The 27,178-nt window shown below is 28.8% G+C and overlaps 4 protein-coding genes and 2 pseudogenes across 7 annotated transcripts in view; 1 reads left to right on the top strand and 5 right to left on the bottom strand.

The window, feature by feature from the left end:
* Positions 1–894: 894 nt before the first annotated feature.
* On the bottom strand, positions 895–7,546 carry LOC149883961 (uncharacterized). Its single transcript, XM_090097331.1, has 4 exons — positions 7,081–7,546; positions 6,762–6,920; positions 6,135–6,327; positions 895–1,244 (listed from the first exon to the last, which is right to left on the bottom strand). The coding sequence occupies exons 1-4, from the start codon at positions 7,354–7,356 to the stop codon at positions 895–897; spliced, it is 978 nt and encodes a 325-aa protein (XP_089953457.1). The 5' UTR covers positions 7,357–7,546.
* Positions 2,477–5,862, bottom strand: LOC149883962 (ATP-dependent DNA helicase PIF1-like). Of its 3 annotated transcripts, none has more exons than XM_090097376.1 (3): positions 5,496–5,862; positions 4,058–5,087; positions 2,477–3,906 (listed from the first exon to the last, which is right to left on the bottom strand). In XM_090097376.1, exons 2-3 carry the CDS (start codon positions 4,066–4,068, stop codon positions 3,492–3,494), a joined length of 426 nt encoding a protein of 141 aa, XP_089953502.1. In that variant the 5' UTR covers positions 4,069–5,087; positions 5,496–5,862; the 3' UTR covers positions 2,477–3,491. The 3 variants fall into 3 exon arrangements, with proteins under 3 accessions (XP_089953502.1, XP_089953501.1, XP_089953503.1); XM_090097375.1 differs by having other exon boundaries at positions 2,479–3,980; XM_090097377.1 differs by having other exon boundaries at positions 2,486–3,980.
* Positions 7,547–7,564: 18 nt separating the features above from the next.
* On the bottom strand, positions 7,565–9,617 carry LOC149883960 (uncharacterized; annotated as a pseudogene). Its single transcript, XR_016455430.1, has 6 exons — positions 9,244–9,617; positions 8,823–9,115; positions 8,524–8,729; positions 8,162–8,401; positions 7,899–7,975; positions 7,565–7,791 (listed from the first exon to the last, which is right to left on the bottom strand). The product of XR_016455430.1 is annotated as an uncharacterized LOC149883960 (transcript).
* A 216-nt stretch (positions 9,618–9,833) lies between these two features.
* Positions 9,834–11,475, top strand: LOC149883959 (uncharacterized; annotated as a pseudogene).
* A 7,122-nt stretch (positions 11,476–18,597) lies between these two features.
* The window catches only part of LOC145185385 (mitochondrial inner membrane protease ATP23 homolog), a 32,970-nt gene continuing 24,389 nt past the window's right edge, over positions 18,598–27,178 (bottom strand). Inside the window, exons 5-6 of the mRNA XM_090097366.1 lie at positions 19,828–19,914; positions 18,598–18,858 (exon numbers count right to left, since the gene is read on the bottom strand). Of these exons, the coding sequence (XP_089953492.1) occupies positions 18,733–18,858; positions 19,828–19,914 (213 nt within the window). The 3' untranslated portion in view covers positions 18,598–18,732. The remainder of the gene's footprint in view (positions 18,859–19,827; positions 19,915–27,178) is intronic.
* The window catches only part of LOC145185384 (protein lin-9 homolog), a 36,798-nt gene continuing 32,645 nt past the window's right edge, over positions 23,026–27,178 (bottom strand). Inside the window, exon 8 of the mRNA XM_090097296.1 lies at positions 23,026–25,792. The gene's annotated coding sequence lies outside the window, so the exon portion shown is untranslated. The remainder of the gene's footprint in view (positions 25,793–27,178) is intronic.

Below are 27,178 nucleotides of genomic sequence, written 5' to 3'. Positions count from 1 at the left end.
TTCAATGCCATATTGAGACCTTCAATACATGCATCCAATTCAGCTACGTTGATATGCATTGCATCAGACTTTGATCGGAGCCATGTCGCATCTTCTATTTTTTTTGTCACCTTGCATTATCACAACTCCTTTTGCCAGCAAACTTGCATCACACCATACAGTAAGGGATGCATTTGGTTTGACATTCCATACGCCTTTGGCTGGATCGCATTTGATGACTTTCTCCACGACCTCCTTTATCATTTCATTAACGTGCTTATCCGTAATAGTTTCATCCCAACCTGCCTCGTTAGTACATCTTTTTATAAAGCTGCATGCGAGTCTCAACCATCCAGCAACTGGTAGATTAGCAACCAGATTACCGCACAATGAGAATATCTCTCTCTTGGTGAGCACATTTTTTATAATGGGAATCTCGCGACCTCTCTTCCAAAACATTTCCTTTGTAGACGGATTTACTGAAATATCTACAAAAAAACCTAATTTGATTTCTTCAAATTAGGTTTTTTTGTAGATATTTCTAAATAGTCTATAAGAAATGATATCAGAACAATACTTTAGTTATGGTATGTGTCATCAAACCTATCATTTACATAATTTTACTAAGAGAATAGACGTGGGACTAAAGTGAAACTTAGCAAACTTTTAGGCCGAATTTAACCTGTGCTTACATTATAGTCTATATTCTAAATTTGTAAATTTTTTAGTGACTATCTTGATTTTTTTTTGAAAATATAAAAGTTTGTGAATCATTCAAAGCAAAAATCGAAAACCGGTTACTTTTTTTTTTGATAGTATAATGCTCTTAAAGATTGGTAAGTTTTCTTTTTATTTGAAAGGTTAAAAATACTGACAAAAATATTATGTAGGCTTTAATACTGCCATTTATTTTCTTTAAATCATTTTGCAGTATTTTATCGGATTATTTTTAGTATCTACAATTTTTCTTTTTCTTGGCTGAGCTTTTTTTTGGTATTTTTTTACAGTTTGGTTGTTTTTTATGAAATGCTCATTCATTATGCTTTTTAATCTACATAGTCTTTTCAAATAGCAGTAGGTACTCTTCATGCGTTTGATTTCAGCATGAATACTTTCTCCACCTTGCTCTCCATAAGTATTTAATCCTACTCCCCATTTTCTAATGAAAGGTAATGCATGGTACTCCAGCATATGAAGCTTGGGTGTGATTGAAGCGTTTGGCCAGTTTACACGGAAAAACTTCATGAAATCTTTGATTTGATTTTCTGTATCCAGTAATATGTATATATATGTGTGTGTGTGTGTGTGTGTGTGTGTGTGTGTGTGTTTATATATATATATATATATATATATATATATATATATATATATATATATATATATATATATATATATATATATATATATATATATATATAACACTATGATTTAAAAAAACAAAGATAAAGATCAAATAACAAAAATGATTTTCTCTATATATTGTGTTTTGACAAATTATAAAATACTAGCAAAAAGCAACCCGTAATACGGGTTATGGTCGGTCTGTTAATTTATGGTGGCTGTTTTCCACAATTTAAAGTTGCGAAACCATTACTAATACCCTTTTAGAAAAACGCCTTCAAATTTAAAAAATTAAGCCATCTGTAAAATTAAAATAAAAAGTATGGAGGTAAAATAATTTACCAATTATTTAACATTATTTGAGAAATTTAAAACTGACATATGTCATATCAGTGTAAGGCAGAACCATTTTCCTCAACATTACTAAGTTCAAAACAATACGTTTTTAGTTACTGACAGAAAATAATAGCACTTCATCATGCTTTAAATTGACGAAAAAAGCTAAATTTTTGTTATATTTTTTATAACATGAACTTTAATTAATAGGAGTAATATTAAGCGAACGTTAATTATACATTAACTATTAATTTTTTGGTATCCCCTTGATACATGTTTCTTTATAAAAGGAAATTGTCTTTAAAACGTTAAATGCACACAACTAAATAAATTAAAATTAACTGAACATTTGACCATTACTATTTATGGCACTAATCTGACCATTTTTATATGTGGCCTCTTTGTTTCAACAGTTTTTAGTAAACGGTAATTTGCTACCATTTACTAAAAATTCCTTTTGTTACTCGAAATTTAATTCTCTTACACTAACAAAGGACCTCCCTTCCCCGTTTTTGCCTTAATGGTGGTCAGGAGAATAGATCTATTTTTATGAAGAGTAATCAAGTTTTTGATGAAGACCTTTTACCAGAATAATAAAATTTGAAAGAATGATTTAAGAATTTAACATATATAAGCATTTTTTCTTTCCTCAAAATTAAGCTAATTAATTAAACACCTTATAAAATTTAAGTAACTCGATATTTGACAAATGCGCAAAACTACAATATTCACCCCCCGTTTAAAAAGATCCTCTACAATATTCACCCCCCGTTTAAAAAGATCCCGTACAACAAATATTATTAGGCATAAAATAGAGAAAATAAAAAAAAATTGAACTAATTGAATATATTTATATCATTTTAACTGACAAAAATTTACAATAAAAGGTAATTAGGTTTTCTTTTTATAAATCGTATAAATGCGTCAATCGTAAATCTTAAAGAAAAAAAAAAAACCACATAAAAACTGAAAATCGATTTACCTATTTATAGTGACCTATTTTGACATGGCAGTTAATATAAACATTTATCGAAAATGTAACTATAAAATCTATTTCGAAGTGCAAAGGATTAACAATACTAAAATAAATTTAAAAAAAAAAAAAAAAAAAAATCAAATTAAGATATAAACTGCATTTTTAGCATAATGTTGGCTTTTAGTAAATAAATAAAAGCAGTAAGTTCCAAAAATGAAACTACCTATTACACATTTTTAACAATAGACACCAACGTGAAGGTAAGCCAAGCAGTCTATCAACACAAAACATCACAACAGTAACACATAACAATAGAATATTTACACCCTTGATCCTAAAATCCAGCGAAAATAACAAACCAAATTAAAATATGAAAAGCAAAATTAGAAAACCAATTTAATGTTAACTATATATTTATCTTTTTACTAAACATATAACTACATAAAAGTATATTTGTTTTTATATTCAATATTAGTTATTCAATTACTTCAAATTTAGGACATTAAAACACCCTAGATTTAAAGATCAAGGTTGCATACTCTCCCATTCACATTACGCTAAACATAAACAGACATTGTGTTTCCAGAATAACTAAAAAAGGCTAGACAACACAACCTAGCTCTAAAGCAGTAAAACCGCCTGACACTAAATGCTGCCAAGTCACACCTCTGCTATAAGTACACCGCTTGGCTGGCAAGGTTATCAATCTTGCTCAATATAATGCCAACTCACACAACTTTGAAAACATGGAAACAACATAATTTAAACATATATACAGCTATAAACAAATATGGTTTCATATAACACATATAAACATATTAAATGACAGGTATATTTATCAAAAACTATGAAAAAAATATTAAAGTAATAAAAAAAATATAACATTATTTGTGCAACACTTTTCACCTACCATACCTTGAATGAGATGTTTATCAATTTTGAAAAACAAACTATTAAATGCCCTAGTTCTTGAACATGCAAAATATAGTTGACCATAAGAGAAACACGGTTTTTTGAGATATACCCCAACTCTATCAAATGTTTGACCTTGACTTTTGAAAATTGTCATTGAATAAGCCAATCTGACAGGAAACTGACGACATTTCAGAACAAAAGGTAAATTAGAATCTGATAGAGCCAACTGAATTCGAGGAACAAAAACCCATTTACCACCAGAAACACCTGTCAAAACCTCTGCATCAATATAATTATTTTGAAGAGCACAAACGTTCATTCGAGTGCCATAGCATAACCCAGCTTTGAGATTTAAATTTCTAAGTAGCATAATTACACAACCAAATTTCAATTTTTAACAATGAATACCTGAAGGAGTTAAGCTGTTCAAAAACTAAACAGGGAAATTATTTCTTTCATTAATGTCATCAATATCAATTTGATCAGCATTTAAATAAATTTTGACCTCACCTGGCAGACATTCAAGCACTTCTTCATTGATAATGAATCAACATTAGTTGGTGTTAAAATCACGCGTTTAGAATAATCATTTTGATCAGCATCTCCAAAAATCTTTTCAACAACTGATTCATTTTCTCTAATAATGCACTGATTTGGTATTTTAATGCATCCTTTAAAAGGATCCTCCTCTTTGACAGGTATTGTTCCATTCCTAAGTTTTAGTAGCCATTGGGAAAATTCACCTTCCCCATCTTGTACTCTCATATTTTCAGTTAATGCAAACTTCTGCACCCATTGCCAAAGCAAAGAACATTTTACACACAATTCTACTATTTCAGCTGGTTGTGTTTATACACAATTCTACTATTTCAGTTGTTGAGCATTTTCATCAAAATTTTCTAGATTTAAGCCAATAAACTCATCAATAACAGGCAGATTGTAATCAGTCTACATTTTACCACTTTGATTAATAATCTTTTCAATTTGATGAAGAGTAGCTTGTTAAGCTATTAGAAGTGGGATTGAGTGGTGAATGAAATCTTCCATCATAAAAGCTTTGCATGTATTCCAGAGATGTAAAGGATTGTCAGATTCACAAAAGGTCAAAATAATTGAAAACAACTGTCTAATTTGCTTTGGCGTACTTGTTAAAACTGCCTCAGAAAGAGTATTCTGCCATTCAGTGTCATCTTACAACAATTCTTTCAAAACACATGCTTCACGAAACGTTTCAAGGACAATACCATTAACAGTACGCAAATCCTCCCAAGATATTGCTCCTTTTGCTTGCAAAAGTAACAGTTTAAGAAAAAACAATTCTCCAGTTGGATTAACTTTATACATTCTTACTATCACCTTATTACCACCCCTTTGTCTAACCTTCCATTTACAATGTTTATCATCAAATACAAAGTGATAAGGAATGTCTACATAAGAATAGCAATGTGCTCTTTCATTTTCAGCATTTAACTTAAACCATGCCGTTAGGTGCGTATCACGTTGAACTGCACAATCTTAAGCCATTTGTTCTGCTCCTTCTCTAAAATACAATAATTGATTTTAAGGTAGATGTTTACCAAGTCACAGCACTTTGAAAACACAGAAGCAACATAATATAAACATGTGTACCAACTATAAACATAATAAATGTGTTTAAATGTGTATATAAGGTTAAATATATACCTTATATACATATTTCAACACAATTTTAAAACAATTATATAACACATATTAACACATACACAAACAATAAAAAAACACTTTACATTGTTGTAAAAACACATTGATAGAACAACTAAAAGGCACTTATTTCAACATATACATACATATCAAAAAAGCATATATGCAAACAATAAAAGTGTGCAAACAAAAATTTTAAAAATAACGCCATAAAATTTAAAAAGATTCAAAGTAAACAAAATATATATTTACAAACAATACTCTTTACCTTCTTTTTTTTTCATAAGAACTGTAATCCTCATAACAAAATTTAACCTTTACATACAATAACATGTGACATGCCATTTCAGTGTTGGCACAAAATTTTAATTTATTTTTCTAAATTTTCTAAAAAAGAACAAAAATAGTTAATAGCATCACAGAAATTTCAAAGTAGTAATAACCATTTTATGGAAATAGCATTAGTATAACTTTAAATAACATCCATACCCCTATTTTCTTTCTAAAAATTAAAATAACAAAAATAAAAATGCTGAAAGAAAAGCTAAAACAAACAAAATACAAACGATTTAAAAGATTAAAATCCTTTCTACTTTTTCTGATAAAAATTTAAATCCTTTCTACTTTAGCTAATAAAAATGTATATATAACTATTTTATATACTTACTTCAATTATAATATGATCTTAACGATTATCATTTCTCTTAATATGATTCTTCATGTAATATATCTAAACTAATAATTAAATTCCAAAAGGAAAAAAGTTTCAACTCGCTTAAGAGATCTTTCTCCAATGGCCGCGTGCATTTAGAGAACGCGCTTTTTCAAAGCCTAGTAACTAACGATGAAACGACGTTGAGCATTAAACATTAAACGTTTCTGTGCTAATTATATTAAGATGACATACCAAGGTCCTGCTTGTTATCTTCATTTAACTGATTGCAGGAGTTAATAAGCTTGTGATATATTCCAAATTTAGAGAAGAGTACCTCGACGTTTTTACAAACTTCAATAGTTTCTCTGTGTTTATCAGTGTCATTGAACCCAAGTTCGACTACAAGGTTTGGTATGGAGTTACAAAGTTCAAGGATACTTTTCTCCTAATTTTATATATAATATAACTGTGAAATATGTATTATATGTAATAACTGTTGTTAATTATGTATCTAGTTATGCCTAATAATGTTAGTATTAGTCATCTATTCCACTTACACACACACACACACACACACACACACACACACACACACACACACACACACACACACACACACACACACACACACACACACACACACACACACACACACACACACACACACACACACACACACACACACACACACACACACACACACACACACACACACACACACACACACACACACACACACACACACACACACACACACACACACACACACACACACACATATATTTACACTGTATTGTAAATTTAAATTTATGTAAACTTTGTTTTTAGTAAAGAGTAGATTTTATAAATTTAGGAAATATATATTAGTTATTATTTTACCTTTAACATTTTGTTAACATGATTACCAACAAAACTTTTCCCGTGATATGCTTGTCTTTGTACTCCTAATGAGTTAAGTATCTTATCAAGTTTGTTTACAAGTGGCCCAAACAATTTCTTTATATGATTTGCTTCAAGCAGTATTTTCAGTTCTGAGATCTATGATTAAATATGCTTTTAAGATAAATTCAAAACAATCTAATCAATAAAACGAAACTTAGATATTCCAATGTATAAGATTCTCAGCTCTATCATTCCGGGTTTAATTACCAATCTAAATTAAATATTTTTAGTAAATAACAAAATTTAAAGTAGTTACCTGCTCTTTCTTTTTCTTACCAAAGTGAATCAGGTGAGGTTCAAATACTAATTTAATTTTTTCTTCCTTTTCAGGGTTAAAAAGTATTTGCATTTCAAGTGCTTCTGTTATAACACATGTTTTATCTTCAAGTTCTTGAATACTTATTTGAAGTTGATTTACTTGGTGCTGGTGCTCTATATATGCATTAAATTCCTCACAGTCAAGCATTCGGTTGGTTACTGTCATTCGACTTACAATTTTTATATCAATTGTGTGACAAGAGTCTTCTAACATGTTGAAAAACTTTATGTATATACCAAGTGAGATATGTAAAGCAGGAACTCCTATCTAATAGTACAAGAAAGTTTATATTATCATTTACAATTGCATACACCACCATTTATATTTACCCTACCAATAACTGTATAAATCGTAAGCAATATTGTATTATATTGTTTACAATTATTCATGTAAATTAGCGAATAATGCCTAATAAATAAAATCAAAATAATGTGAATAATGAATAAAAGCAAAGCACCTGATCAAGTGGCAAATTGAACAACCGGTGGTCAATAACATTGTCACATAACTTGGCAAAATTGGATCTGCACCATGGTTGCTAAATTTTGCTAGAGATAAGTCCAGTGTCTTAAGTGATCGCAGTTCAATGTTGTCGTTAATTAGATTTGAGTTGACTTGTGATGTTGCAAAACAGGCATGAGTGTCTGCCTAAAGTAATTGAAAAAGTTTGTGTTAAGAAAACAAAATAAATCATGCTGCATGTATCTAGCCCAGATGAGTTTTTTTAAAGAAATCTGTATTAAATATGAACTCACCAGTTGCACCAGTTATTCCATAAATTGCTCACAAGAATTCATAATCACCAAATACAAATACGCAAATGTGTTTTTCTCTAAAATTGAACAGAATTAAATTATTATACATTTCTTTAAAAAGAAACTGTAATCTATCATAATCCTGACAATTGTGGTAAGAAATGAATAGTTAATTATTTTGTTTATGTCAAAAATTGGTTGGATGTTTTTGAATTTTAGTGTGCTTAAATAATTGAATTATTTTGTTTGTAATATGTTCTTACTTCCAAAACATTTTTTGCAACAAATCAATTTTTGATGTAAATCTTGCCAATGAAATTTTCAAATTTGTGCTGTAATCTTTTGCCTCAAATATATTAAATATTGTTGTATTAGTTTTGGTATTAGGCTTTTCCACATTCGCTATTTGATAAAACTTTTTGAATGAATCACCTCCATAGTCACCTCCTATTTTTATATGGATTTCATTGCCTTTAATCTTGTTGTATTAGAAGAGGTTGTTGCTAAAATTAAAACAAGAAAAATTAGTTTTTGTTTTTACAGTATTGCATTTAATTTATTGTAGTATTTTTAAGTAATTTATTGTAGTATGTTAAAGTATTTTTTAAAAAAGATTTGTTTGTACCTATCTAGTCTATCTAGTACATTTATTATATGTCCTTGTAGATATATGCACATGGCAGTTCCTTGATTTTATAAGAACCTTTTGAATCTTTTTTTTCAACCATAAATGGAGCATTTTTAACAATAAGATCATCGCATGACCATTTCTTAGCCACATTTCTTTGTTTCACATTAGAAGCATATATCACATTGTTGTTTTTCAACCACCTAAAATGATGGTTTTTTTTATTATCAATAACTATTAAAAGTATTGAATTTGTCTTTTCAAGATTCCTATATAATAATTGCAATCTTGTGTACCTAGATAATATTTTCATGTTAACATAAGTACTGTTCATGTTTGCTTTTAAACTGATCATTTCTTCAGTAGATATTCTGGCTTTTGAAATATTTGATTTGTTCAGAATATATTCTTTTTCATTTTCATTAAAAGATTTCAAAAGAGTAGCAGTTTGCTTGATTGTAGAACTGATGCTTTCTCCACATGTTTTGCTCATATTATGTTTTAGCTGTAATTGTCATCTGCGAATTGTGCGTAAACATACATCTGAACTTTCTTTGTAGGCTATTAGTGTTGATGTAAAGCATAAGGGCTAAAATGTTGTGTAATTTATTTAAAATATTCAAAAAATCATACTATAGTTTCCTATTATAAAATTAAAAGCATTTTTACTTTTTTATAGTAATTTTACAGTCTCTGTTTTTGTAAAGATAGTCTTACCATTGGTCCACCTGTCGGAAACTCAATTACATTGGATGTTGTTTGAGAGATTTTTTGTTTTATTACATGCAGAGCAGCATCTTCAATAATTCTTGGTATAACACTTGTTGAATCAAATGTAAATATATCTGAAAAGTTTATTTGTGAATTTGATGGCGATATTGATAATGTTGTTGAACTTGATATTGGAGTTGTCTGACAAGTTTTTTGATGATTCTTTCGTTCTGACAGTTGTGTGGCTTTAAACAATCTTTTTCTTACTTATAATATCTAAAAATACACAAAAATTTTAGAACAACATGATAAAGTACATGAATAGTAAACCAATAAGCCACAAAAAACTCTCAATTTCGAAGATTTTATAGACATTTGAAAATTTTGCTTTTTTAAGCTGGTGTTCCTATTATTTTGTATAACCTCTGTATCTACAAATGCCATATATATATATATATATATATATATATATATATATATATATATATATATATATATATAACACGATTATGTGTATATGGCATTTGCCCTGTATACATAATTGTATAATACAAATTAATTTAAATCAAATTAATTTATCTACATCTATGTATTATATGGGTGATTCCGTGTGAAAATATCCAGGGCATGCAACCCTAAGTCTCAGATTTTGCTGATTTTTAAACCACTTACAGATTTTAGTAAATTTTAAACAACCTGAAAATTTCATCATCTAATTTCAATCGGTTCCTAAGATATAGCTATTTAAAGTTTGCCTCCAACCAACAAAAAACCGCCATTTTTAAAAATGGTTTTGGTCCTAGCTTCTGTTATATGTGTGTTGGAAAGCGGAAAATTTGTACATATTTTGGGCCCACAAATCCAATGAAACAACTTAAAATATTTAAAAATGAACATAACACCTAAAATTTAAATGTTTACCACAATTTTACTGGGGCGAGTTGAACCACAAAAATGCCGATGTAGCTTGACTTTTTTTTTTTTTAATTTTTTTTAGAATTTGTCCTGACTAGTTAAGTTATAGTTATTACAAAGAATTGGAGAGTGGTCTTTTCTAAAACAGAAATAAAAACATGATCAAATCTACTTAAATTTAGTGCTTAAAAACAGGTATTTTGATAAATTAAACAAGAAAAAAAAGGTGTTATTGTTGTTTCTCACATTAACTAACTTCACATTCATATATTGCTAAATGCCAAACTCGCTATTTGAAGGAGCTAAAAAATAATTTAGGTAACAATGAATGTATTATACAGTCAGATTTTTCAGAGAACTATCAATTTTGTTATACAGGATGAAATACAAAGTTATCATTGGAATAAATAACAATGTACACTACATCCTGTTGTTACATATTTAAAGGAAATTTCTGAAACAAATATTCAGCATAAGTTGTTCTGTTTTTTAAGTGATGACAATGATCATGATACATGCTTTGTGTATGAATTTCAGAAGAAAATTGTAGAGTACATTAAAGAACATTTAGTTGGTATAAATAAAATTTATTTTTTTTCTGATGGATGTTCTGCTCGTTATAAAAACTATAAAAACTTTATAAATCTATGCCACCATAAGGGAGATTTCAAGATTTCAGCTGAATGAGTGTTTTTTTGTAACCAGTCATGGAAAATCCACTTGTGATGGTATAGGTGGTACCGTTAAAAGAATAACAGCAAATGCAAGTTTGCAAAGATCATTAGAAAACCAAATATTGACAGTTGATGATATGCTTGAGTTTTGCATCACCAATATAAACACAACTATATTTTATAAAATTACCAAAGAAAAAGTTAGTTCAAGGCGACAGCAACTAAAAGAGCATTTTGAAACAGGAAAAACTGTTCCAGGTACCAGACGCTATCATCATTACATACCCATTTCAAAATTTGAAATTAGTTTTAAAAGAACAAGTGAACATCAATGTGTTGACAGATTTATAAAGCGGTAATGTCTGATGTTGCAATTGTACTAAATCTAAATGATTTTGTTGCATGCAAGTACGATTCCTTTTGGTAGATAGTAATGGTTACAGAAACAGATATTACTACAAATGATATTCAAATTAAGTTTATGCACCCTCACAGTCCTTTTCAAAACTTCATTTGGTCACAGATGGATGATATCTGTTGGGTACCATTGTCAAGTTTAATTGCAGTAATCAAAGTCCCAACAACAAAATCAGGGCGAACATATAACATTGATGTGAATGATTATAACATTATAACTAATAAATTTTAATTTTTTTGAGTTTTAATTTTTAAATTTTGTATATTACTATTGTTCCTTGAACTTCTTTTCAAGTGCTCTATTTGTTTTGGAGCCTTTTTTTTAAGTTTATTTGTCTTAGTTTGATAAATATAAAACTAGTGTTTTACAAGTAATAAATTTAAGTATATTTGAAGATGTTTTTATTCCTGTTTTAAGTCTACAATCTGATTCTTTGTAACTCCAACTAAACTATTTAATACAAACTTTGAAAAAAACAACAAAATTTGCGATATACAATCTACATTTACATAATCTTGCGATATACATCTACATTTACATAATCTCTGTTGACTAGCTGTTTCTATTTTCTTTGTAATTTTATAGAATCTGATCCTAAAAATAATAATATTTAGGATCAGATTCTATAAAATTACAAAGAAAACAGAAACAGCTAGTCAACAACAACATAAAGGACAGTTTGATGTTGCCAAAACAGTTTCAGTTACAAAACTTTCAAATTACACCCTTTTTTTCTCGTTTAATTTATCAAAATACCTGTTTTTAAGCACTAAATTTAAGTAGATTTGATCGTGTTTTTATTTCTGTTTTAGAAAAGACCACTCTCCATTTCTTTGTAATAACTATAACTTAACTATTCAGGACAAATTCTAAAAAAAAATAAAAAAATCAAGCTACATCGGCATTTTTGTGGTTCGACTCGCCCCAGTAAAATTGTGGTAAACATTTAAATTTTAGGTGTTATGTTCATTTTTAAATATTTTAAGTTGTTTCATTGGATTTGTGGGCCCAAAATATGTACAAATTTTCCGCTTTCCAACACACATATAACAGAAGCTAGGACCAAAACCATTTTTAAAAATGGCGGTTTTTTGTTGGTTGGAGGCAAACTTTAAATAGCTATATCTTAGGAACCGATTGAAATTAGATGATGAAATTTTCAGGTTGTTTAAAATTTACTAAAATCTGTAAGTGGTTTAAAAATCAGCAAAATCTGAGACTTAGGGTTGCATTTTCAAAAAAAATTGGATGTTTTTACATGGAATTACCCATATATATAATTACAATTTTGATTATTCCTATTATGACTTCTTATAATTTTAACACGGTCGTTCAAACTCAGTAAATAAGCGACAGGTTATTGTGCGCAAGCGCAGTTAGATAATGAAAATTTAAGAATTTTCAAATTGACTACGGACCTTCGTTACAGAATGAATTTTTACTTAGCGACCAATTTTTCATTACTCATTACGTTTTTTAAAATCGTCTACATTGATAACCAGCTTTTAGGCTTTTTGTTAGTAATGTCTCGTTAACTTAATTTTATTAAGAAGTAAGTAAAATGAAAAGGGAATATTATTTTATGATTGAAGAGGATCTACCTAAAAAAAACTTTTTCTTTGATTTGTTAACAATTTTGGAAATCTTTTTACATTTTTTTTGAGCGGTAAAACTTAAAAGTTTTTCTATTTTTACTTATATGAATCTTTTAACTTTATATAACTTATAAAAAATCTTAGCACTCAATTTTTTTTCTTGTTCAAAATTTACATCTAACCATTGTCCTAAATTGATAACATTTTATTTATATTGTTTGTGAAATAAAAATTATCCTTATGTAAAAAGTTGTCATTAATATTTGTATATATTTTGATGAAGTTGTAATTTGTTTGCTTAATCATAATAAGCATAACTCAGTTGCATAAGAAAATGATTCAAATAAGATAAAGATTATATCAAAAAGTTTAAAGTTGCATTTTTCTAAGTAAATTAACATTCTTGAATATGCTGATTTGTTTAGACTTTTAAAAACACGATCTTATATTCTGAGCGTAGAAATTAAATAATTTTTTTTTTAAAATTCAGATGAGTTTTTATAGTATTTAACACTTTGATCAGATCTTAGCACTCAATTTTTTCTTCTTGTAAATAAACATACAAACACACACACAGATTATATATATATATATATATATATATATATATATATATATATATATATATATATATATATATATATATATATTCTTTTACATTTTGATATTTTTAACCCTCTAAATTGGGTTTTGATTGCTATTTGTTTGCTTAGGCAAACCAATAGCAAGATTTGTTTAGTTTTTCAGGTTGTTTTTTTTTTTTTTTAAATTTTAATTACTTCTCTTCTCACTCCCCAGTCGGCACATCTAGTTTCAATTTCGGAATTAAAACCCTTATAAACACGTATCCGTCACGATCCAGGCGTAAACCAAGAACACGTAGATTTCACGGAAATTTTACTGGTGTTTGACACGTCTTTTATGAAGTTTCAAACACGTGTTTATTGAGGTTTTAAATACGTGTCTTATAAGGTTTCAAGCACGTATTAAATGAAGTTTCGGTTTGGAACTTAAATCTTGATCAAACACGTGTACGAGACGGGTTAAGCGTAACCAAAAATACGTAAATTTTACGTGAGTTTTACTAATTCTGTCACGTGTTTATACAAAAGTTTTAATCAAGGAAACTTTTAAAATCATTTTAATTTATTAGAATAACTTGTTCGTTTAAGATAATCATTTTCAACGTACAACTTATATTATAATAAAGAAAATAAATAATCATAATAAAGGAACATTAATGTTCCTTTCATTATTTACTACATTATATTTATAACATAATTCTACTTTTCTTTATTTTCTCCAAGCCAAAAAATTAACGTAGCTATATTTCTTCAAAAATTTTACTTCAAAAAAAAAAAACATATATATATATATATATATATATATATATATATATATATATATATATATATATATATATATATATATATATATATATATATATATATATATAAAGATATATGCATATATCTAAATTTAAAAAACGGCAAATAAAAGAAAATGCATAAATTGATCAGTCTCTTGGCAGAAAGTGCTCTTTTCATTCCTTGCTTTAACCTTTCACTCAAATAAGTCTTTAACTGTTTTTCAGGAATCTTCCATGTCACTTAATGACAATAAAACTGTCGACAAAATCAAAGATAAATTGTGTGTTGATGACAAATGGTCAGTATATTGCTTGTTTGGCACATGGTTACCATACATAAGGTTAATTTTTTATTGTATTTCTTCCGTCATCAGAGTCTAAAATTGCATAACAATGCGCTTTTGCATCCTTACACACAGTTCCATTTGCATCAAATTTTCACTGAAACTTTTCTTTTATTGTCCTAAAGGCGTTTTCAAATTTTACTAACTCATTTATTAAGGTAACCTGTTCAAATGTCACTTCAAGTGCAAATCTTTAATGATGTAAATTCCATTTAACTGAAAAAGAGGACTATCAAATAGTTTGTGATTTGGATAACATCCTTTACAAAACTATATCAGCAGTGTGTCCCACTACACATTTAATAAATGCTTGTGCAGGTGCATCACAAAGAAATGAGAGAACACAAAATGGCAATTCAATCCCATTAATAGAAACTCCACGCTGCCAAATTCCATCAACCAAAATTGAAAATTTATGATTTATGTACAGGTAAGTTGTCAATATTTATGCCCACTTCAACAGACCTAATTTCTTTAGTGCTTCTTTGAAAAATTGATAAAATACCCTTTAGTAATCCAAGGTAAACATACTGTCAATTACATTTATCAACGTCTACATTACAAGGCATACGAGTAAAGTGTGAGAATCTTTTGGAATGTCTTCTTGATAAAAACAACCACTAATTTGTTTCAAGTTTAACAACTCATCAAAATACTCTCTTTGGAGTTTGTATTTTACTACCCATTTGGTAAGAACTGATAAAAGTTCATGCACAGTTTGCTTAATTAAACATGTATCTTCATTTTCTGAGCTTGAACTTTCAAAAGGATCAGTTTCTTCTGAGGAATCTAAATGAGAATGACTACTTGAAAGCTATCGTTAGGGAATCATTGTGAGAACACTTTGAAATATTACTCTCACTATCTTCTGATATTTCTTCTAAGAAATCAGTTTGAGAATGAGAGCTTGATGAAGATAAATTGAAAGCACAAGCCAAAGATATATTTCCAGCTAAAGCTGCTTGACATTTCTTCATATATTCTTTTATATATGATGCTGAATTTGCTGTCTTCATTTTTGTTAAACTGCTAATTTTACAGCATTAACTACTAAAACTTGTAAAATGTTAAAATATAGGAAACAAACCTAATTATTAGAAAAAATATAAATATAGGTATATATCCATAATATTGCCATATTACCAATATACACATTATCATTTTATTGATAATATGATAACATCCAACTATTGTTATAACATCCAACATTTTTTTTGCTTATATCCAACAAATTAATGTACATTATGGCAACAACAACAAAAAATATTTACCAGAAAGTTAAAAAAGTTGCATTGTTTCATTAGGGTATGTAAAATATTAAAAAGTAGTATATACTTTATGTTAAAAATGGCTATCCATGTTTACTCAGTTGCTAAATTCATAAGCTTTACATATAGACCAGTAGTTCAAATGAAAGCTACATGAGCCTGACAGGTCACTGTTTAGACAATACATTTAATCAGAAAACTTGTACTTAGAGTAGCTCTATTTCCTGAGCGGCATACAGCAGCAAATATTGCTGAATTGATTGAAGATATTATGGCTGTATTTAAAATATCACCTTCAAAAATTCATTTAATAGCTGGAGATAATGGTGCAAATATTGTTAAGGCTATTAAAGATAGCCCATATAATAGTATGCTTTGTTTTTTTACACACACTGCAACTAGTAGTTAATGCGTGTATTTTTCCTAAAAAGACTTGAAACTGTTCAATCGTTTTCTGATAGAAAGCACCTTGGTCGTCCGACATCCTGGACTAGAGAAAAGAAAGCCGAATTAACGAGACTTGTCAACAATCAAATAGGGGTCAGTCAGAGAAAAATAGGTATTAAATTTGGTGTAAATCAATCGACAATTGGTCATCAGTTAAAAAAAAAAATGAATATTAAATATAGAAAACATGAAAAAACTCCAAAATACACTATAGAACAACAAATAAAGGCAAAGAAAAGAAGCAGGAAACTAGTTAACCAACTCTATAACACAAAATCGCTTCTAGTCATTGATGACGAAAAATACTTTTGTTTTGCAGGGGACAACATGCCTGGAAATTCTTGATACTACACAAACAACAAAAAGACATGCCCAGAAAGTGTTCGTTTTATAGGAAAAGAGAAATTTCCAAAAAAATTATTAATGTGGATAGCCATATCTGACCGTGGTATGTCCGAGCCATTGTTTCGCACTTCCAAGGCTGTAGCGATCAATTCCTCAATCTATATTAATGAATGTTTAGAAAAACGACTTCTTTTATTTATTCACAAGTATCATGGAGACTTTAACTACTTATTTTGGCCAGATTTAGCAAATTCTCATTTTCTAAAGATTCTCTAAATTGGATGGACCAATATGTCTATTAAGTAGATAAAGAATCCAATCCCCCAAATGTGCCTCAAGCACGACCAATTTAAAATTTTTGGGGACATTTGGCACAGAAGGTTTACGAGGGAGATTGGCAAGCTTCAACAGAGCAAGTTTTGATTGATCGCATTAAACTAAAACTACAAGAAATTGATTTAAACTTTTAACAGTCGCATATGAAAGGCGTCAGAGTAAAATTGAGATCAATTGCAGATGGTGGTGTTTTTTCATATAAAAAATAATATATTTTTTATTAAAAGATAAATGCTTTATTTAAAAAAAATATAATAGTATGTCTTTTTATTTATAAATAAGTTATTGACGCTTTTATTTTGTCCGATAACTTCCGCATCACCCGTTAGCTCATAGAAATATTAAATGATTTTTATAAATTTTTACTCACTAATGCGTTAATAATCTTTTTTATAGTTTGTGCTAACTTACCCCGGGGTGGGATAAGTTTTTTTTTTTTTAAGGCCCCGGAAGGAGCCATAAGATTTTTTTTTTTCAAAATGAATGCAACTAGTACAAGTTACCCAAATTCATACACTTCAAGACTACACTTTAATTTTTTCAAAAAAATGTGCCGTTAGGACTACTAATTGCTGTAAAATTTGATAGAAGTAAAATATGAACTGATTTAGTAACTGAAATAAGAACTAAAATGATTAAAATCATAAGAACTAAACTGAAATTAATTTCATCAGAACTGATTCAAAAGAATTAAAATAAAACTAGAAATTAAATCAATTCTACATGAACGAAGTAAAAATGGAAATTGAAATTATATTTAGAACTTAAATATCACTGGAAGGAAGCCGAAAACCGAAAGGGAAAAATGCAACAGAAGTCAATAATGTAATACAAGTTCCTAATGATGCAGTTACAAATGTTAATTAGTGAACAATGTTTTTTTGATCTAGCATCAGTTAAGTTAACTATTATTATTATTATTTTAATAATAATAATAATAATAACAATAATAATAATCATTATTATTATTATTACTATAATAATAATAATTACCATTATTATTATTACTATTATTACTATTGTTATTATTTATATTATTATTAATACTATTATTATTATTTTTATTATTATTATCATTATTATTATTATTGTTATTTTTATTATTATTATTATTGTTATTATTATTGTTATTATTATTGTTATTATCATTATTATTATTGTTATTATTATTATTATTATTATTATCATTATTATTATTATTATTATTATTACTATTATTATTATTATTATACCTATAATACCTGGGATAATTGTGGAATCCATGTGGATTATCCCAGCTGGGTTCCAAATGGGTTTTTTTTGCTATTCCTTCTGAATACCATCTGGGTTCCGGCTGGGTCCCGTTTGCGTTTTCTGGCTGGAATCCTGGACGAGTCCCGTCTGGATCCCGCGGACAAAAACCGGCGGGATCCGTCTGGGTTACCCGTAAGGACTCCGTTCTTCGGCCCGGCCGGGACCCACTCGGGTACCTTATGGGCTGGCTAGCTGGGATGGTATCCCCAGACGAACTACTTAGATATCATGCAACTTATTCAAAATGAGTAAAACCGTATAGATGCTTTAACAAAGAAAATAAAATTAAAATACGCAACCACGTTGTTATATAATTTCTTTTGATCCTCAACTGACTGAAAATTAGATGTAGGTTCACCCTGATTGCTTGATATTGAGCTAATATCTTACAATTAATGTAAAAGTTACAAATAAATAGAACTAAAAATCAAAATTTCAAAACCCTGTCATAAAATAATTCCATTATAAACAGAAAAAGATTATGGTTGTTTTTAGGATCTAAAAGGAGTGGTATCATAACATTCTTGAAAAACCTTCTCGATATAAAACGAGGCTTTATTGAAATCAACGTTCTGGGCTGTCATTAGGCTGTTCTTCGCCTTTCGTTTAACGCACGTCTAATTTAAAAAAGAAAATTTTTAAGAATTTTAAACTTATCACATAAAAAAGGAATTTATATACCATATATATATATATATATATATATATATATATATATATATATATATATATATATATATATATATATATATATATATATATATATATATATATACATGGCCGCCGAGAGGGGGTGGTGGACGGGGAAGATTCCCGGGGCCCCGTGTGTGTACAGACAAATTTTTTTTCAAAAGATTTAAATAGTTTTGACTTTTAAAAGAATTAATTAACTTTTATTTTTAATTTTCAATGCCCAGACCATACTTCTTTTGATCCTGGGTATATAATTGATCATGAGGGCCCCTTAAGAAAACTTCCCCGGGGGCCGAAAATTCCCTCGGCTGTGTGTGTGTGTGTGTGTGTGTGTGTGTGTGTGTGTGTGTGTGTGTGTGTGTGTGTGTGTGTGTGTGTGTGTATATTTCAGATTTGTTTATGTGAGTAATAGAATTTATCAAACTAAAATAAAAATATATTACTAACATATATAAAAAATTAATTTTAATATTTCGATTAGTTAAGTGTCGGTTACAAAGATGATTAATCAAATATGACAAAAATATTTTCAATTCTGCATATATTTCGGCCACTGAAACTTTTTTTAAAATAGCATTCGAATAGTTAGATATTGATTATATGTTGACCATAACTATTCGTAGTATAACATTTATGGTCAATATATAATTTATGATTAACCGATTGATTCTTATTAAGTAATTAAAATGTACTCTATATATTTATAGAGTAAATAGTAATTACTTAATAAGAATCAATCTTGCTATATAGTAAATATAGCAAAGGACAGAGTTTTAAGATGAAATTAATTTTGTTTTCAATAAAAGGTTGTTTAATTTCAATAATATTGGGGTACAGTATGCTTCTTGATTCATTAGAAAACATTTATAACAAATCAATTATCTACATCATACCTGTTTTTGACTTTTCAGTCGAAAGTTCATGGTATTAAAAGTCTCATTCAAAAATGAACAATCATTACTTAAGTTAGCAGCTCTTATCTGGAAGAGAGAAAGAAAAAAAAAACAAAAAAAAAAACAAGAAGATATTGTAACTTTACACCAAAAACACTTCTGTAAATTCCTGTATACAATTCAACAACATTTAATCTTTTTAGCCAAATAGTTTATTGACCAATTCAAATCATTTTAAAATCGATTCATTACCAGACTCATTTATTTTTTCAATAGACTCTTGCATATAGTTAAAATAATAATAATAAATAATAATAATAATAACAATAATAATGATAATAATAATAATAATAATAATAATAATAATAACAATAATAATAATAATAATAATAATAATTTTCAACAGAAAACAACATTTTAAATATGAAAACTGGAAAACAAATCACAATTGTTCTTTAAACCACACGAACTTGTCAGGGGCAATCGAAAGAAAAGGTCCACTTAATATCTTTCAACGCTCATTGGAATTGTATGGACTCATATAAAAGTACTATCTTGGAGATGGGGACTCCACTTCTTTTAATTATGTAGTAGCAAGTGATCCTTAAGCTGAGTATCATATTAAACCAGAAAAGTTAGAGTGCATTGGACACATTCAGAAAAGAATTGGAACCCGTCTCCGTAATCGTCGTAAAGAGAAACATGGAGGGCTAAAGTTAACTGGAAAAAATAATCTGACAGAAAGGGCAGTGAATATCATCCAGAACTATTTTGGAATGGTTATTCGCCAAACTGCTAAAAATTGCAAATTAAATGATACACAAAAGATATACCAAATGAAAAAGAACATTAGAGCAGTACTTTTTCACTGTACCAATTTCAACAGTCAATCACAACGCCATGTTTTATGTCCTGTAGGACCTGAAAGTTGATGTAAGTGGAAAAAATCAGAAGATGACCAGGGAAATGACAATTATAAACCAAAAGTTAATCTACCTATATGGGTTCATGATATTATATTAAGTGATTTCAATGATTTAAGTGATGACCAATTATTGAAAAAGTGTGTTCATGGAGAAACACAAAATTGCAATGAAGGGATCAATAATGTGACTTGGTCTAGGTGTCCCCAAAATGTGTTTGTGAAGAAAGCTACCCTTGAAATTGAAGTGAATTCAGCTATATTGAGTTTTAATGAAGGAACATCTGGTCTTAAATGCGTTTTTGAGTATCTAAATATACCACACAGTGGTAAGACTGTAACCGGTTCATTGAAAAAGGACAAGCGTCGTGCTAGTAATATGGAGAGAAAAGAAAAATCTTTTATTAAAAAAAGAAGAATTCAATTAAGGGGATTATCTAAAGGCTGGTTTGATAAAGAACAAGAACTTGAAGCTAAAAAATCATATGCTTCTGGAAGTTTTTAGACTGTTTTTTATCTTTATATTTTTGAAATGCATTTTTCTCAATATGTCATTTTTTGCTATTTACCTTTACGTGGAACAAGATATTTCCAGATCGGTTTAAGATATGGAGCTGAAATTTTCAGCATTTGCAGTTATAACTTAGATCTGGAGACTGAACTAAAATCAAGACATAAGGTGCTCTATTTACAGTGTTTCCAGTAAACACGCTTTAGTTGGTCCAACTGACGGGCCAGTATTGGCTATAGTTGGCTAACTGTTGGCATTTCTTGCCAACCATTAACCAACTGTGTACCGCGTGTTTTTGAATCGTAAAAGTTTCCCGTAAGTTTTATAAATGTATTTCAATAATTAGTCGCATGGTCTAAGTGAATATATATTCACTTAGTCCATGCGACTAATTATTAAAATTATTCAAATAGATTCATTCAATAATTAAAACTATTCAATAGAGTTAGTTTAGTTTGAAGCTTTTTATCATTTCTTTTCTTTTAGACGTTTTTTTTACCCTTTAATTAAACTTTTAAACTCAAACCCTCCTACACCTCTTAACATAACCGTTACGCTGGTAAGTACAAATATTTTACATTTATCCATTAGTTACACATTCAGATACAATTTTTGACATTGGTTGAGTTTTTAATTTATTTTTATGATGACACCATTGTTGTATTTGTATTAGACATTTTAGCTCTATTTTAACTATTATTAAAAGTTAAAATACAGCTAAAATGTATATGTGCATGTATGTATGTATGTATGTATGTATATATGTATGTATGTATGTATGTATGTATGTATGTATGTATGTATGTATGTATGTATGTATGTATGTATGTATGTATGTATGTATGTATGTATGTATGTATGTATGTATGTATGTGTGTGTGTGTGTGTGTGTGTGTGTGTGTGTGTATGTATGTATGTATGTATGTATGTATGTATGTATGTATGTATGTATGTATGTATGTATGTATGCATTTATGTATGTATGTATGTATGTATGTATGTATGTATGTATGTATGTATGTATGTATGTATGTATGTATGCATGTATGTATGTATGTATATACATACATACATACATACATACATACATACATACATACATACATACATACATACATACATACATACATACATACATACATACATACATATACATACATATATATATATATACAGTACTGTGCAAAAGAAAGTAGCACCTAAGAGAATTTTAATATATTCAAGATAAAATGTCAAACAAAATGAAATTAAAACAAAGATATATGTACAAACATATTTTTTATTAAATTGTGTAATATAATACAAGTTTTATTAAAAACATTTAAATTTATAACTATAAATTAGGGATCGCCGGTTACAGTATACGGTATACTTATTTTACGGTATACTTTACCGTATACTTGGTATACTAAAAGTTTGTATACACATTAGTATACCTGTTTACTTTTATTTGTGAAGTATTTTCGGACTGACTAGATAATCTGATAATTATATTATCTTAATTAAATTACTGGGCCATGTCTATTATTTAACTTATCATAATTAAAGTGTTTTTTTTTAATTCAATTTTTGTTTTTTAGATTTACTTAGGAAAAACTTTAATTTGTTAAGTAGTTATACTTTTATACCACGCTGTTTGTGCTGCTCTTCACCGTTTAAGATAGTATTTTGGTTGTTTTTTCACTGTTTTTTGTTTATTCAATGGATTTCTCTGATCTGAAATAAATTAATGATAATAGTAATACATATGTTTGTATCATACTCTTGTATTTAAGTAAATTATTTAATGTCTGATCAAGTTTACAAGCATGTCTCTTTTTTTGGAAAAGGTTCAACAAGAAAAATTTATTGCAAATATTGCGATAAACAAATAACAGCACGCTCAAAATTGAGATGGGTACAGCATTTAAGGGGATGTGAAAAAGTGTCTGAAGAGGTTAAGTTGTGCTTCAAAAATAAAAAAAGAGAAGTTCAGAGTGTTTTAGTTGAAACTAAAGGAAATGATAATATGAACTCACAAATCTCTGAACATTCAGTTTTTAAAGAATCTGGGCAGCCTGCTAAAAGAACTATGCTAAATTCGTACTTTGACACTATAAACAAAGATGACATCAAAAAGATAGATAAATCATATGCAAGGATATTTTTTCATACAGGAGTACCTTTTGCATTAGCTGATTCTTCTGCTTGGAAGCAACATCATGCTAATCTTAGACCTGCATATAAACCCCCATCTAGTAAATGCATTAGTGGGCGCCTTTATAAAGATGCATTAAATAATGAAAAATGTAGAATAAAAGAATATGTTGATAGTTCTGAATATGTAAGTATAGTGACAGATGGATTTTCAAACATTAATGCAAATCATCTCATTAATTATTCAATTCACGTTGAAAATAGGACCATGAAACCAATTGCTTACAAAATTGAGCCTACTGGTCAAGAGCAACAAACTGGTATTAATATTGCAAAACGCATAGAAAATGTAATTCTTGAGGTTGGTGTTGATAAAGTTACAAGCATTGTAACTGACAATGCATCAAATATGAGAGCTGCATGGGATATTATTGAAAGAAAATATCCAAATATTTTTTGTAATGGTTGTGCTGCCCATACAATTAATCTTTTAGTAAAAGATATTTGCCTTCTTCCTGAATTTGTGGATATTTTAGAAAAGTCTGAAAAACTGACAGCATTTGTTAAACAAAGAACATCTCTTGTTGATCAATTTCGTATAATTCAAAATCGTGTGAAACAAGAAAATAATTTGAAGGAAATGCGAACATTATCACATGCAGTTTTAACACGGTGGTATAGCCATCATACATCAGTTGCCCGTAATCTTGAAAACAAATTAGTTCATTTGAATTTAGTCAACTCAGGTGCTTTCTCACGTATATCTCCATCCACAAAAAAATCAGAATACATAAACATTGTACAAGATGAATTTTTTTGGGAAAACTGTCAATGTTTTATTAATGTTATGAAACCATTATCAAAACTAGTAGGTAAACTGGAATCAGATAGTTGTCTACTTTCTGAAGTTTATATAGGATTTATTAACTTAATGCAAATATGGTGTGAGGACTCAATATTGAAAAGTCTTGTTTTACATCGATGGGAATTTATTCACACACCATCTATGGGATTTGCCTATTTTCTTGATCCACGAAATCATGGTGGTAGAAATATGTATAATGAGCCTCCTCCATCCAGTAAAAGTGATCTTGTTATGGTCCTTGAATTACTTCCAAAGTACATAGTTGAAACAAGAGGATTTTGCAATTATCAAACTTCAAAAAAAGAAATAAAATCTTTTCAGAGACTATGTGCAAATCCAACATCAGATTTTTTAGCTCAAATTGAATTAATGGATCCTGATATCTGGTGGGGAGTCGAAGGTGCAAGTAAATTTCCAAATTTAGCAAAGGTTGCACGAATAGTCTTTACTATTCCAACTTCTCAAGCTGCAAGTGAACGAATATGGAGTTTGTACGATTTTATACATTCAAAGCGTAGAAACCGACTTGCAAAAGAAAAAGCAATTGGCTTAGTGCTCATGTATGCAAATGCCACACTCCATGAAAAAGAAGCAAATATTGCTGATATAATGCTTGGTAATACTAGTGATCATGATAATGATGAAGACGATGTTTCTATTGATTTCACTCTAGAGACTTCAGTTGATTCAAGTGATTTGTCATCTCAAATGATTAATTAAAAACTTTATTAAATTACTAATAGTAAGTTTAAAAAATCTATAAATATTTTCATAGAGAAATATTATTGGAATTTTGTGCAAAAGATTAATATAACTGTTTCTGTTTACTATTTTTTTATTTCTGTTTATATTTGAATATAATTATTTTACTGCTTTTATTCAAAATTATTTGAAAACACAAGAATTTTTTTTAAAAAGCTATGTTCAAAAAAACAAAACATGTTTGCTTTAAAAATGAAGCAGTAAGATAACAATCCAGTAATGTGTGATTGCTGATTTTGATCAACACCTTCATCTTTTTTCTTTATCTAGTGAGGATGTAGTGCAAATTTAATAATTACTATTTTCAAGGGGTTATCTGGCCCATCAAAAATTAAAAGCAAATTTTGGGGTAGTACGACAGTCTGGACCGACAGTATTGATATTATATATATTAATTTTTAGTAGTGCTTATTCCTAATATTAGTAAACATAAAAAGTTTGTCAAAGTTTTTCTCAATTTTTTTTTGTTTTCTCTTTTAAAGTAGTTAAATGTGAAATGCAACAACAAAAAAAAGCATTTTAACCCTGCGCTAATTTGACTATTTTAGCTGGGGGCTGGGTTCGGAAATAAATCAAATTTGTCTGGTTCCATCGTCGGCTTCTAAAATCCAGAGATAAAAGTAATATTGTCCGTTTGTGCCAATTCTCCTTGCCGAAAAATTATTTTAAATTTATGTTAAAAGCAAAAAAAACAAAAAACAAAAGCACCTGGAAGAATTGAACCAGGGTCACCGGCCAATAGATGCTTATGCTTTCCCGATCAACATAACTGCACCAATTGTTTATAAAAAAAACATTTATAAACAATTAGTTATATAATATAACTTATATTAAGTATCACAATAAAATGCAAAAACAAAAACATTGAATAAAAATCAAACAAATATGTTTTAAACGTGGTAAAAATTCAAATCTTTAACACCTCTTTACAAATTTGTATTACGATTTCGCCAAAAAATCAAAAAGTAAAAAGTTTAGTTAACGTCATAGTTTACAGTATACTTTACGGTATACTTTACGGTATACTATACGGTAAACTGTACACTAAATTTTTAGTATACCGTATACTAGCGATCCCTACTATACATAGAGACTTAATTAATATTTAGTGTAACCACCATTATTTACAATAACATCTTGGAGTCTTTTAGTTATACTTTTATACAGATTTTCAATAAATGTGATGGGGATATTATACCGTTCTTCTTTTAGAACATTCCAAAGTTCATTTACATTCTTTGGCAACCTTTCCATCTTCTTTCTGTCTAAGTAGTCCCACACATGTTCAATTATGTTCAAATCAGGACTCTGAGGAGGCCAAGGCATGGTTTTAAGCACTCCCTCCTCTTCCAGATTTGACAAACAATTTTTAACTAATTTGCAAGTATGTTTGGGATCGTTATCCTGTTGTAGGATAAAATAATCCCCGATCAGTTGTCGTCCAGAAGGCACAGTATGGTTATGAAAAAATTGTTTATATTTTTCACCTGTAAGCTTTTCTGTTATTCTAACAATATCCCCTATCCCTTTTATTAAAATACACCTCCAAACTTGAATATTTCCTCCACCATGTTTGATAATTGATACTAGACATGGTTCTTTCAATGCCTCTCCCTTTCTTCGCCTAACATACTGACATCTATTCGTCCCAAATATTTGAAATTTAGATTCGTCTGTAAACAATACCTTGTCTCATTGATTTTTCTGACACTCTTTGTGCTCTCTGGCAAACTTTAATCTTTTTTCTTTATTACCTTTGCGTAGTAAAGGTTTTTTAATAGCTACACAGCCTTTTAATCCAGATTTTATTAGAGATCGTCGCACAGTAGATGCATGTACTAAAGTTCCACTAGCTCTTTTAAGATCTTGAACGAGTTCTGCGCTTACTTTCTTGCGATTTCGTAGCGCTGTTATTTTTAAAAGTTGTTCATCACATAGGCTTAACTTCTTGGGACGACCAGACCTCTTTTTATCCACTACATCACCAGTTTCATTACGTTTTTTAACTACTTTTTGAACTGAGGCTCGTGAACAATTCACACGTTTGGCTATTTTAACTTGACTATAGCCCTCTTCATGTAAAACAATGATGCGATTTCTGTTATTTATTGATATCTTTGGCATTTTATTAGTACTGAAAAGTAATTTTATTATA

This window comes from Hydra viridissima, unplaced genomic scaffold (genome assembly GCF_058129835.1).
Source record: "Hydra viridissima isolate aposymbiotic clone 2 unplaced genomic scaffold, HvirCarnegie_v1 scaffold_9, whole genome shotgun sequence".
Lineage (NCBI taxonomy): Eukaryota > Metazoa > Cnidaria > Hydrozoa > Anthoathecata > Hydridae > Hydra > Hydra viridissima.
The sequence above is the reverse complement of the archived record's forward strand: the minus strand, read 5'-3'. Positions and strand labels throughout refer to the sequence as shown.